Genomic DNA, 12,751 nt, shown 5'->3' on the forward strand with positions numbered 1-12,751 from the left:
GTTAATGGTTTTTGTTGTTGCATTTGGAGTTCGGTTGAGATTTTTTTCTTCTTCTTTTGTAATAAGTTGGTTGTGTGAATCATCGATGTGTTGAGTAGCTCTTGAGTTGTGTTGATACAGAGGTTAGGTGTAGTTGGCATGGAGTTTGTGCATTCAGATGCAGTAAAATCAAAAAAAATAGAAGAAAATCAAAAAATCTAAATTTTTTTATCAACATTGTTGAATGTTTTACCCACATGAATATTTTTGCGGTGAAAAAATATTCATGGAGATCTGGGCACAAAAAAATGCTGCAAAAGGGTAATTTTTTAAGCATTTGAAATATCAATTTTGTTTTTCTCCAGGCCTCCCCGAACGTTTTTTCATCATGAAACTTTGCATGTTGGTAGCACATTCAACAATGTTTATCACAAAACTAAATTGTTTCCTTTTTCTTTTTGTTTGAAATTTACTATTCATCCGGGTGCATATGAAGATGTAATTGACACCTTCTTGTCGAAGAAAATCTGAACATAAGCTAGCTCACCGTTGGTCCTCCAGCATCGTATGCAAACTATAGCTCAGATGGTTAGCTTTCATGTGGTGAAGCCTGCCCATCAGAATTCAAATCCTACACCGATACGGGTGCACATATTTGCTAGATTTATTTTAACCTTTCCAGCAATGTTCATTCAGTGGGGGACGACATTTCCATCGACAATGCGGCGTCTGTGATGACTTTGTCAATCTTAAGATGCTGTGCTAGCTCAGTGTCTCGGAGATGCTCATAGATGTAGGGTGTGTGTGCGTTCATTGGGGTGTGTGTGCGTGTATGTCAGCATCTGTGATTGAACTGTGTAAAAAACACATATATGCACCATATTTATTATCTTTCAACAACGCAATTTGACTCAAACATACATTATTCTCACGAGTGATCACAAGTAAATTAATCAGCACTTATTCAGGACTCACTGCTCTTGCTTGGACCCTTTCCCCTGGCCCACCCTTTGATCTTGCGGAGCAATCTCGGCCGTCCGATTCCTGCCCTGCAGCCCACCAACCCCATGCACGACTCCTCTCCCGCGGCGCACGACGACGCGTTGGACGACGTCTTGCGGAGCTCCACCTCGTTGATCGGCGCGGCCACCGCCACCATCTTCTCCCCCTTCTTGCGCTGCTCCTCCACCGTCGGGTTGGTGCCATCGTCGTCGTCGCCTATCACCACCGGGCCCTTGGCGGCGGCGCCCTCGCCGTCGCTGACCAGGAGGTCGTGCTGCAGCCACGCCGTGATCCAGCCGAGGTAGATCAGCTCCTCCATGTCCGCCGCCCACCGGTCCCGGAGCACCTCCATCCCGTCCAGCAGGTCCTTGCTGCTCGACAGCTTCCGCATGCTCCTCTCCACGGCGACCTCCACGCTCTATGCCATGCACAGCACACAAGAAAGATCTTGATTAGACGGAAATGGAAGGAAATGTCCACGAAGCGAAGAAGAAAATGCGTACCTCACTGTCTGTTCCTTTCCCCTTCTGTAGCTGCAAAACCAGCTCTTTCATCTCCGCCACGAGCTGCTCAAAGCCTCGGCACCTCGTCGCCATCTCTGCCTCCCGGGCATCCAGAGCCAGGATCCTTCCATCAATGGCGTCGAATTCCTGCCTGCTCTTCCTGGCAGCTTTCCTGAACTTGCTCTGCAGGGCGTCGAGGCTCGCCCGCATCACGGCGAACTCTTCAGCGGCTGCCCGGATCTCCGTGGCGGCCGCCTCGAGCCTCTGGTTCTGGGACTCCAGCAGCTCCAGCTTCATCCCCAGGCACATGATCTGCATCTTCTGGTACGTCGACTCCTGCTCCTTCGCGTCACAGTAGTCGTGGAACCGCGACTCGATGCCGGCGGCCCGCTCTTCGAGGGCCGACACCACGCGCTTCAGGCTCTCGACCTCTTCGGCGCCGGCGGGGGACGTCCCCTGAACGTCCTGGAACCTCTGGTTCTTGACTAAAACTTCCGATGAGCTCTCGGTGTCCTGCGCCACCATGATTTCTTCAGTAAGAGAAGCCTGCCTCGCATGTCCACCGCCGACGAGCCTGCCGGTGCTGTAGGGGGTCTCTGCTTGCACCAGCTTCCGCGGCGCCCGGTTCGGGGACTCCATTTCTCCTCCTCCCTCTTCTCCTTGAATCAATCTCAAACCGTCTGACGATGATTGATCCAATTGGATCGAGTTATCAGACGAGTCTAGGTCACTGTGCCTGATTGCTCTATCTGCTATGAGGCCGCAGATAAAAGAACCTGCCAGGGGAAAGGTCAAGGGAATGATTATCTTGAGAAGGAGATTCTTGATGTCCTCTGCTTGCTTACTTCCCATTTAGAACATTTCATCATTCCTGCAGTCTGCATGAAACAAGCTCTTTATTAGTAGTATGTATATCTGGACAGTGCCCCACCCCATAAGTCCTGACTTGCTTTGCCTTGAGGGTTAAACTATGCCAAGTTTCTCCAGGTCTGTAACCCAAGAGCAGCTGCTTGGGTGACATCTTTGATCAAGAGTTTCAAGACACGGAAATTTTCGCTTCTTCCGTGTTATTTGACGGTATTAAACACATTAACTGTTGGAGTTGGTAACCAATTGGGATTCATCATATCTTTGCCTTGCAAGGCAGGATTAGTATTGTTTTGTTTCTTGCTTGAGAGAGGAAAGCACAACCTCTTGGCATGCACCAGATGCAAAGTCTTCCCAGTTTGTTTGGAGTGTACAAGATCGTCACCTACGGGCATCGGGAAACCTTTCCTAGTATATGTTGGTTGCTAGCTACCAGCATGTAATTGTACCATGGGTGAAGTCTGTGATGTCCAGATTGTTGTGTTGGGGCTGTTGTTTGCGTATGCCCTCTCTTACAAGTATTCTATCTGCCTTCTAGTATGTTGAAACTTTTTTTTTTGGAGGGGTTTATGTTGAAACTTGTTGTGCACTCAAACTATGTAATGTTATGTACAGTAAATTACTAGTGAACACCGGCAAAAAAAAGTAAATTACTAGTGAAGCAAAGCTACTTTTTTCTATTAGATGGCCTATTATGTAGTGTGATCTTTTTTTTTCTACCTTCGACATGCTAGGGAACAATAAAAGCATGGAAGCTTATGTACCTTTGCAGCTTTGCTCCTGTCAATGTTGAAATAATCAGTACTCCCTCTGTTCCAACATAATTAAAGTTCTATAAACTTGGTCAAACTTATGAAGTTTGACTTCAAAAACCCCTAGAAATTCAAGTGTTTAGAAACGGAGGGAGTACTAGTGAAGCAAAACCATTCTTTTCTGCTAGATGCTGTCAGGAGTCCAGAGCTTCATAAGCCTGATACTAAGTTTTTGTTGATTCCATCACTAAAATTGCCCGATTCACTAAATGTCATATACAGTTCAAGTGTCGGACATTTTGTCGATTTGATCTAGAAAATTGCCTGATTCACTGCATGCATCCTATTCCTAGAAAACTAGTGCTGCTTGAGGTTGTGGCAAACCTGAAAGAACCTGAAAGCTTCCCTTAAAACAGCTGGAGTGGCTGTATATAGCTGTCAAAATACAGTTCGAAAATATAAAGTTGTTGCAGACTAGATGATACATGGAGCAAAAGTTGTGCACATGGTATTCAACAATGTGCCAGTCTTAGAGCTTAAAATATTGGATTGAAAATCCAAACGCACTGCATTCACCAGTCAACTAAGGTGTACATCATTGCAATACAGGAATATTATCTCACAAACAGAACGATAAAAGTTTTACAACATCAGGGAGGATTGCCAAGGGCACCAAGAACTGCCAGGATTTTAGTCCACTAAATCTAGACGTATATGCCTATGTCATGCCAACAAAATAGATGCATCTGCTCAAAATTTCAGAGTCACAACGTTGCATATATACCTCAAGTATCACGCACTGCAAACACCCTGACGCAGTGATCAGATCCACAAGAAGCCAGCTCGATTGCTGCTTTCTCATCAGCCGAGTCGGGTTTCTGCCACCGCAAACGGTGCACAGTTGACACATGACACAACAGAGGATCCAACCGGAGCATGCATGCGACGCTGAGGAGGGGTGGATCTGAGCTACTGTCTGAAGCAGCTCTCCCCCCTGAAACACTCCAGAGCTCGATCAGTCCATTGTCCATGCCAACAGCAATAATGCCGGCATTACGAGCACGGTCACGGCCCGTCCAGGCCAATGCTGTGACACTCTCACGGAACTGAGGCAATGTGGCGAGCAGCTTGACGGAAGATGCATCTTGAACACACCATATCTTGACAGTCTTGTCCCTTGAACCAGTTGCAAATTCGTACCCAAATGGGTTCCACGAGCATGCCCATATGATTCTTTTGTGCGCTTCATGCTTTGTAACCAGGTGATGCTGTGCCCCTTCCTCTAAGAGTTACAAAAGTGGGATGGCACCAACAATTGCACAACATGAGCACTGGATCCAATACAACAAACAAGGTATATGAAACTAAAAGATACAAATCCCTCACCAGTTTTCTTAATCGAAAAGACAGACAAGTGACGATCCCTTGATACACTCAGAAGAAAAGCATTGTCAGAAGAAAATTCCATTTGCGTAACCGTCAGATTGTGAGACTGCAAGCGGCCAACGGCTTTCCATGTTCCAACTTCCCAGAGCCAGATCTCAGCAACTGGTGCCGATTGAGCCTGCAAGAGAATCAAGTATCATTCAGAACTCCCTAGCAAAATATAGACATTCTCCATCAACTACTATTGTAGTAGTATGACGACAAATAGTACTGTAATATGTATTCTTGCCACATGAGGATGCACAGATACAAAACTATTTTCCTGCGACAGTGGCAAAACATTTAAGTGGTTCCCAGAAATAAATAAATAAAGCCCCAGCAATACTATGTATCCGTTCAAGTTTCTATGAAAATGAAAAATAACATCTGTTTGCAGATTCACATTTGAGCACTTAGCTGAACCGTACATGCTCTAAACAAGAACAATCATGGCCAGGTGAGGTAAATGATCATGGTGATGCTGATGTCTGGCTTAACACAACTGATACCGGATATCATACAAAAATTTCAGTCACGACAAGAAAGCATGCAGTAATACCTTGCACGACGATGCAACGAGCTTCCCTGCATGATCACAGCAGATGGAAAAGAGTTCATTTCCATGCCCATAAAGTTTGTGAGATTCAGGCCATAAGGTATTCCATGCAAGCTGGTCCTCCACAGGAGGCTCAGTAAACACAGTTGGCACTGCATCAGGAATCGTCTCCATGGAATCTGGACCATCATTAGAAGCGCTGCTTGGGGATTCCTTTCCTGCATAAAACCATCAATAAAAAAATATCGGTCAAATGAAAAAGAATCACTGAAAAAATAAAGTAGGTGCTACTAAGATTTGTTATGAAAAGCTAACAAGACACTATGCCCAATACGTGAGGGATTTTTACCATGTGTATATATAGGTTTCTGTGAAAGCCCAAGAGCAGACATATTTGCTCCAAGGACTTGCACATTGTCAAAATCCTCATTGTCAGGTTTCAACAAAGTTGCTTCCTGTAGGGTCTTGAGGAATGATAAAGTAGCTTCAAAGACTCTACAGACCTTTTCATCAGCACCACAAACAAACCGGTGGTTTCCTGTACCCTGAATGAATGCCACACAGTTAATGTCATGCCCATGGATTTGGGGGCGAGCAATTTCGCGCCAACAAATCACATCTCCTGGGTTAACATGACTTCTCCAAGGAGCAAATATGCGTGCTGTCTGCATAATAAACATTGATGCAAAACAGGCTTAGCAAGTAAGCAAGCAAAAATGATAATAACCAAAGATAAATGTTCTCTATAAGACTGCGCTGAAGCTGAAGTACAAGAACCTACCTGGTCATGGCTAACTGTTAGCAAATATTCGCCAGATCTAGACCATGTTAAGTCAGATACGGGTGCAAAATGACCAGATGGGACAATCTGGGGCTGCCAATTTTCCGAATCCAGTCCAACATCTCTCCACATATGAAAAAATCCACCATAGCCATGTGCAAGAATTGATTTACCATCAGGTTCCCAATGGCCACCATAAAATCCAAGTGCTGAGTGACTTAATTCACCAACTGTCACTGAATTTATCCAAAGGCCGGTATTTTTTTCAGGCCTCCATATCATCATCATCTTGTCCATAGATGCAGATAATATGCTCATTGGCTGATGAGCTTCACCACCAAGTAGCAGTCTAGGAGGCTGCCACTCTACTGAATATACCCAATCTTCATGCCCAACAAGAAGAGACTCCAATGATACCTGGTAACTTGTATTACCTGCCACAAATAGAGGACCTTCAATGTAGGAGGCCATCCCAATATTATCCTTCCTTTGTTGCACATCTGAAGTCATCTTCCATATCCGAATGGTTTTGTCCTGAGACGAGCTAACGAGAAAAAGGCTGTGTTTCTCACTGCTCGTCATCACAGGTAAAGAAAAGTCTAAACTTCTAATCCAGTCAGAATGGCCCTTAAGTTCACAGGCTTTAATGAACTGTGCATCATAAAATGCTGGTCAGTACAGAAATGCGAGCAGGTATAGCAATGGAAGTAAGAAGAAATCTTACAAACCTTGCCTGACTGATCCCCACAATATATGTGGACCTTATGATCTAATCCCCCCATTGCTAAAATTAGGCCTTCCTGTTCCGGCAACACCACTAATGAAAGTGAAACCATTGGTTTTAAACCAACGGAAAGAGAATGCAAACAAGACACTTTGCAGGAGCCTGCAGAAGTGAAACCAGATAACTTAAATGGGATGACAGCACGCGTTTGTAAAGCTTTAAGATCATACAAGTTAAAAGAATTGGACTATAAATTTTGCTTTAGAGATAAGCTAAAGATTAATGCGACTATTCGAGATATAATCACTAAGCTTAGGATCCGTGGACAAAGTATCAGAATGCTAGTCGATCATCTTACCATCAGCAGTCGGCTCAACCACCATTTCCCAAATAACCACTATACCATCTGAGGAGGTGGAAGCGAAAATTGATACCCTATCCGACACCATTCTTCCAGCAAGACAGGTGACGCCTTTCTTATGCATGGCTGGTAGTTGCAAAACATGAGACCACTGCAAAGCAGACATAAACAGCAAAATCAATCAACTTAGGTCAAGATAAACAGATAAACATATTCCGAGCAAGCACATGAGAAGAAGAAGAAGGAGAAATCTAATGCCACGAAATTGCAGCAAAGGCTTCAAACAGAATCCTAACGACAACAAACTCATATATGGTGAAACAGAAGAAATTCACCTTGCCTATTCCAGAACCAATCTTCCATGCCATAATAGCACCATCAGAACTTCCAGACAATAGATAGTGTGTCTCCCTGCTTTGAACTGCAAAGGGGCAAATGAAAAACCACCAGCCAACGGTTCAGTACTCATTACAGGATCAGTCCAAAACACATTTTGCTTGATCTATCTCCTCTCAAGTCGCACCAATTATTCATTGAGACAATTTCAGGTTCACACTCTAATTTTTACCTCAAAATGCAGCTCACTGCATCAGCAATGGTACAAGACATGGTATTGTTTCAGACTGGTTACTCTGGCTAATCATTTCAGTTCAGATGCAACAGGAAACTAGTAAGAGAGGCACAAAATAGGTGTAAAAAGGAGGTAGCAGACCTTGGAGTACATCCTTCTTGGTTGGCAGCCACAGCGTGCAGTTCACCGCCGCCTTGTGCCCCGGCAGCGTCGTCACGATCTCCCCTCTCTGTTCCAGCACACACACGAACCGAGACCAATCGGATCAAACAAAGAAAACAGCAGAATACCTAAAAACAGAAGGGTAAGAGGACCAGATCGACGGACCGAAGGGGAGAAAAGGGCGACGGCGTTCTGGGCGCCGAAGGCGACGAGACCACAGGCGCCCCACGAGACGTTGTTCACGACACGGTTGCACCCGGCGCCAATGAAGACCCTCTCCGCCTCCACTCCCCCGCGAGTTCCGGCGAGCTCCCCGGCCGCCGGCGGCATCGCGACGGCAAGCAGGCTCTGCTTCTTTTCTCTCCTTTGTTTTGGGGGAAAGCAGGCTCTAGCTAGGGTTCAGGGTTTGGTTACTGCCGGGTCCGACCGGCTCAGCCACGCTAAAAGCATCTCTTGCCGCGCCCCAACAGTCCCCCGGTCTGTTTTTAGAGCCCGCGCTAAAAAAAGCCTAGTCACGTCTTCAGAAATCCAATTTTCGTCGGTTCGGTCTAAAATTGCCGCCGGCGGACCCAGAGCAAACCCACGCGTCAGGAACGCCCGGAGGTGTCGGGGAAAACGTTTTTAGCGCGAAAGCCCGGTGGGACTGTCGAGTCAGCGACGCACGGCGTATCCTCGTCCTCGTCGCCTCGTTTTCCCGCGACGAATCAATGTCAAGGCTGCCGCTGGTCAGCCTTCCGCTAAGATTCCCCACTGGCAACGCAGTAATGGCCAGGCGACTCGCCGCCCCCTCCAGCCACGCGTACACACACGTTTGTCGCCTCCTTAGCGGCTATAAGAAGCCACCCTTCTCGTTGGTGGACGCACTCTCCTCGCCCCGCAGTCTCTCTTTCTCTCGTCGCCGGCGCCCCGTTCCATCTCTCTTTCTCTCGTCGCCGGCGCCCCGTTCCGTCTCTCCCTCCCCCTGCCACCAATCTCCGATGGATGAACTGTTGGGCGCTGCACTCTACATGAGTGGGAGGCGCACCTCCTCCACGAGGCCAACTACCCGGCGCCGTTAGACATGCGCGCGCCGGGGAGGTGGAGGCTTAGTGCCGGAGGCGTCCCAGTCCCCCCGCGGCCCGACCCCGAGCACCCTGGCCGCTTCCACGATGAGATCGAGCGCGTCCGGGCCTCCCTGCTGGAGGAGGTACGCGGCCGCCCGGAGTACGCTGCCAACAACCACGCAAGCTGGGCAGCGTACTTCCAACGCCGCCATGAGGAGCAGCTCGCCTCCACCAACCACACGCCGGTGAGGGGGCGCCACAGCGCCGACGGCCGCCGCCTGTGGTGGGGCGCCCCCGGGCGCACGCTCCACTTCGTCCTCAAGCACCTTGAGGGCGGCAACGAGCCGCCGCTCCAGTACCCGACGCCCCCGGCGCCTATCCCACGCTGGAGCGGTGCGATCTGGTTGTAGAGGCGCATGGCGGGTTAGTCCTCCTCCTCCTCCTCGTCCTCCCTGTCCTCCTCCTCCTCCCTCTCCTCCGGCTCGCTGGCGATGGCCAGCGTCAAGCCCGAGCCCATGGGGACGCCGCTCGAGCGACGCACCCGCGGCAGCCCCCTCATCATCAACGAGGCTGACCGTGGCTCCTCCTCCTTCCGCCTCGTCAAGCCCAAGCCAGAGTGGGGGCTCGTCGCCGTGAAGAACGAGCACGACGACATGGCCGCCGCCGCCGAGGCCGCCCTCAAGTGAGAGCGCGAGGACTACGTCAAGCTGGAAATGGAGCGCCGGCGCCGCGCCTCGAGGAGATCACCGCCTGGCGCCGCGGCCATGACGAGGGCGGTGTCATCGTCCTCGACGACAACAACGACACACCACCGCCGCCAACCAAAGCCATCCGCCAAGGCAACGCAGGCCAGGGGTGCAGCAAGGACGGCGGTGGCGTGAAGGAGGAGGCCGATAACGGAGGCGACTATGGTGCCTTCGGCGCATTCTTCGACCTGTAGGGGCAGCGGGCGGCGGCGCCCCTACAAACATTAATGAAATCGCCTAGCTTTTTTAAGTTTTTATGTACAAACATTAATGAAATCGCCTAGTTTGCCTGAAATGTGTCATGTTTGGCCGAGTTTTTTTATTTCAAATATTTCCAAAAATCGGCGTTTGGGGGCGACCTGGGGTCAGTGGTTGGGAAACCGACTGTCCCCATGCCGATATTTTCGCCGGCGCGCCCCAGGCGGCGCTTTTACAAGCCCCCGGGGGCCGAACGACTGTAGATGCTCTAAGGCTTAACAGGTCGATCGAGTTGAAATAACCGTCGGTAACGCGATTTTTTTAGAGAGAGAGAAACAAAGGGACGGGCTAGATGTCCGGTGACTGAAAACAATTTTGGGAGCCATTGGATGAAAGAAAAACAGCCAGATCGGCTTCTTGAACATTCAAACAGTTTCATTGTTCATCTTATACCTCAGATTCGCGGATCTACCACCGGCCTAACCGCCTGTTACCAACGCCCGCGGGCGGCGGCGCTACCTCGCCGGCCTCGCCGCGCCGCCCTCCCCCCAACCGTTGTCCATCATATACTGCTATCGCCCCAACCATCCCTCTAACCCCGGCCATGTAGAATTTTTTTTGCAAAGAATTTGCACCACCCCACTGTTGGGGAACGTAGCATGCAATTTAAAAAAAATCCTATATTCACGCAAGATCTATCTAGGAGATGCATAGCAACGAGAGGGGGAGAGTGTGTATACGTACCCTCATAGACTGAAAGCGGAAGCGTTTGATAACACGGTTGATGTAGTCAAACTTCTTCTCGTTCCGACCGATCAAGCACCGAACGTACGACACCTCTGAGTTCTGCACACGTTCAGCTCGATGACGTCCCTCGAACTCTTGCTCAAGCAAAGTGTCGAGGAAGTAGATGAGTTCCGTCAGCACGACGGTGTGGTGACGGTGATGGTGAAGTGATCCGCACAGGGCTTGCCTAAGCACTACGAGAATATGACCGAGGGTGTAATCTGTGGAGGGAGGTGCCGCACACGGCTAACAGATGTCGTTGTGTTTTCTAAGTGCCTCCTCCCCTCATATATATAGGTAGGAGGGAGAGGGAGCAGCCCTAGGGGCGCCCCAAGTAGGAGGCATCCTACTTGGACTCCTGCCCTGGGCTGGCACCCCCCTTTTCCTTCTTTTGGCGATGAGGGGAAGGAAGGAGGAGGTGGCACCCCCCTTTTCCTTTCTGCCACCAAGGGGGAAATGCAGGAAGAGGTGGCGCCCCCTCATTTCCTTCCTCTAGGGCCTACGGCCAGGAAAGGGGCGCACCAGCCCCTTGTGGGCTGGTTTGTCCCTCCCTCGGCCCATTAAGCCCATATATTTGCCGGGGTTGCCCGAAACTCCTTTCCAATGACCCGATATGTACCCAGTACCCTTTGGAACACTTTCGGTGTCCGAATACCATCGTCCTATATATCAATCTTTACCTCTCGACCATTTCGAGACTCCTCGTCATGTCTGTGATCTCATCCGGGACTCCGAACAAGATTCAGTCACCAAATCACATAACTCATATAATACAATATCATCATCGAACATTAAGCGTGCGGACCCTACGGGTTCGAGAACTATGTAGACATGACCAAGACACCTCTCCGGTCAATAACCAATAGCAGAACCTGGATGCTCATATTGTCTCCTGATACGTCTCCAACGTATCTATAATTTTTTATTGTTCCATGCTATTATATTATCTGTTTTTGAATGTTTTATATGCATTTATATGCTATTTTATATTATTTTTGGGACTAACCTATTAACCTAGAGCCCAGTGCTAGTTTTTATTTTTGCCTGTTTTAGAATTTCGCAGAAAAGGACTACCAAATGGAGTCCAAACGGAATAAAACTTTCGCGATGATCTTTCTTGGACCAGAAGCAAACCAGGAGACATGGAGATGAAGTCGGAGAAGCAACGAGGCGGCCACGAGGGTAGAGGGCGCGCCCCCTGCCTCGTGGGTCTCCTAACCTAATTCTTTCGCCCATATATACTCTTATACCCCAAAACCATTAGGGGGAGCCACGAAAACACTTTTCCACTGCCGCAACCTTCTGTACCCGTGAGATCCCATCTAGGGACCTTTTCCGACGTCCTGCTGGAGGGGGATTCGATCACGGAGGGCTTCTACATCAACACCATTGCCCTTCCGATGAAGCGTGAGTAGTTTACCACAGACCTGCGGGTCCATAGCTAGTAGCTAGATGGTTTCTTCTCTCTCTTTAAATCTCAATACCATGTTCTCCTTGATGTACTTGGACATCTATTCGATGTAATACTCTTTTGCGGTTTGTTCGCCGAGATCTGATGAATTGTGGATTTATGATCAGACTATCTATGAATATTATTTGTGAAAGATCGTGGATGTCGCCTAGAGGGGGGGGGGTGAATAGGCGCTTTAAAATAATTATGGTTGAGTCTTGAACAAATGCGGAATAAACCTAGCGGTTAATTTGTCAAGCACAAAACCTACAACAACTAGGCTCACCTATGTGCACCAACAACTTATGCTAAGCAAGAAAAACTACTTAGGTGATAGCAAGATATATGACAAGAAACAATATGGCTATCACAAGGTAAAGTGCATAAGTAAAGGGCTCGGGTAAGAGATAACCGAGGCACGCGGAGACGATGATGTATCCCAAAGTTCACACCCTTGCGGATGCTAATCTCCGTTTGGAGCGGTGTGGAGGCACAATGCTCCCCAAGAAGCCACTAGGGCCACCGTAATCTCCTCACGCCCTCGCACAATGCAAGATGCCGTGATTCCACTAAGGGACCCTTGAGGGCGGTCACCGAACCCGTACAAATGGCAACCCTTGGGGGCGGTCACCGAACCCGTACACTTTGGCAACCCTTGGGGGTGGTCACCGGTACCCGTCAAATTGCTCGGGGTGATCTCCACAACCTAATTGGAGACCCCGACGCTTGCCTGGAGCTTTACACCACAATGATTGAGCTCCGAAAACCACCAACCGTCTAGGGCGCCCAAGCACCCAAGAGGAACAAGCTCAAGGGTACTGTCGGTGTCAAAACCGGCGGATCTC

General features: G+C 48.9%; 2 protein-coding genes across 2 annotated transcripts; both read right to left on the reverse strand.

Moving 5' to 3' along the window:
* Positions 1-848: 848 nt before the first annotated feature.
* On the reverse strand, positions 849-2,153 carry LOC119303231 (protein CHUP1, chloroplastic-like). Its single transcript, XM_037580341.1, has 2 exons — positions 1,485-2,153; positions 849-1,399 (listed from the first exon to the last, which is right to left on the reverse strand). The coding sequence occupies exons 1-2, from the start codon at positions 2,121-2,123 to the stop codon at positions 944-946; spliced, it is 1,095 nt and encodes a 364-aa protein (XP_037436238.1). The 5' UTR covers positions 2,124-2,153; the 3' UTR covers positions 849-943.
* Positions 2,154-3,639: 1,486 nt separating this feature from the next.
* Positions 3,640-8,083, reverse strand: LOC119325850 (elongator complex protein 2-like). Its single transcript, XM_037599573.1, has 10 exons — positions 7,849-8,083; positions 7,663-7,750; positions 7,286-7,371; positions 6,948-7,101; positions 6,594-6,751; positions 5,866-6,516; positions 5,434-5,749; positions 5,088-5,302; positions 4,490-4,667; positions 3,640-4,385 (listed from the first exon to the last, which is right to left on the reverse strand). The coding sequence occupies exons 1-10, from the start codon at positions 8,011-8,013 to the stop codon at positions 3,889-3,891; spliced, it is 2,508 nt and encodes an 835-aa protein (XP_037455470.1). The 5' UTR covers positions 8,014-8,083; the 3' UTR covers positions 3,640-3,888.
* Positions 8,084-12,751: the final 4,668 nt, after the last annotated feature.

This window comes from Triticum dicoccoides, chromosome 1B (genome assembly GCF_002162155.2).
Source record: "Triticum dicoccoides isolate Atlit2015 ecotype Zavitan chromosome 1B, WEW_v2.0, whole genome shotgun sequence".
NCBI lineage: Eukaryota > Viridiplantae > Streptophyta > Magnoliopsida > Poales > Poaceae > Triticum > Triticum dicoccoides.

What these genes read in the sequence shown, in the direction of transcription:
- LOC119303231 (XM_037580341.1), bottom strand. Translation starts at nt 2,123, where the DNA reads ATGGAGTCCCCGAACCGGGCGCCGCGGAAGCTGGTGCAAGCAGAGACC. An exon ending in GGAAAGGAACAGACAGTGAG is followed by an intron (nt 1,400 to 1,484) that starts GTACGCATTTTC and finishes TGCATGGCATAG; the next exon opens with AGCGTGGAGGTCGCCGTGGA.
- LOC119325850 (XM_037599573.1), bottom strand. Translation starts at nt 8,013, where the DNA reads ATGCCGCCGGCGGCCGGGGAGCTCGCCGGAACTCGCGGGGGAGTGGAG. An exon ending in GTGGGGATCAGTCAGGCAAG is followed by an intron (nt 6,517 to 6,593) that starts GTTTGTAAGATT and finishes TATGATGCACAG; the next exon opens with TTCATTAAAGCCTGTGAACT. An exon ending in GAAACCTATATATACACATG is followed by an intron (nt 5,303 to 5,433) that starts GTAAAAATCCCT and finishes GGTTTTATGCAG; the next exon opens with GAAAGGAATCCCCAAGCAGC.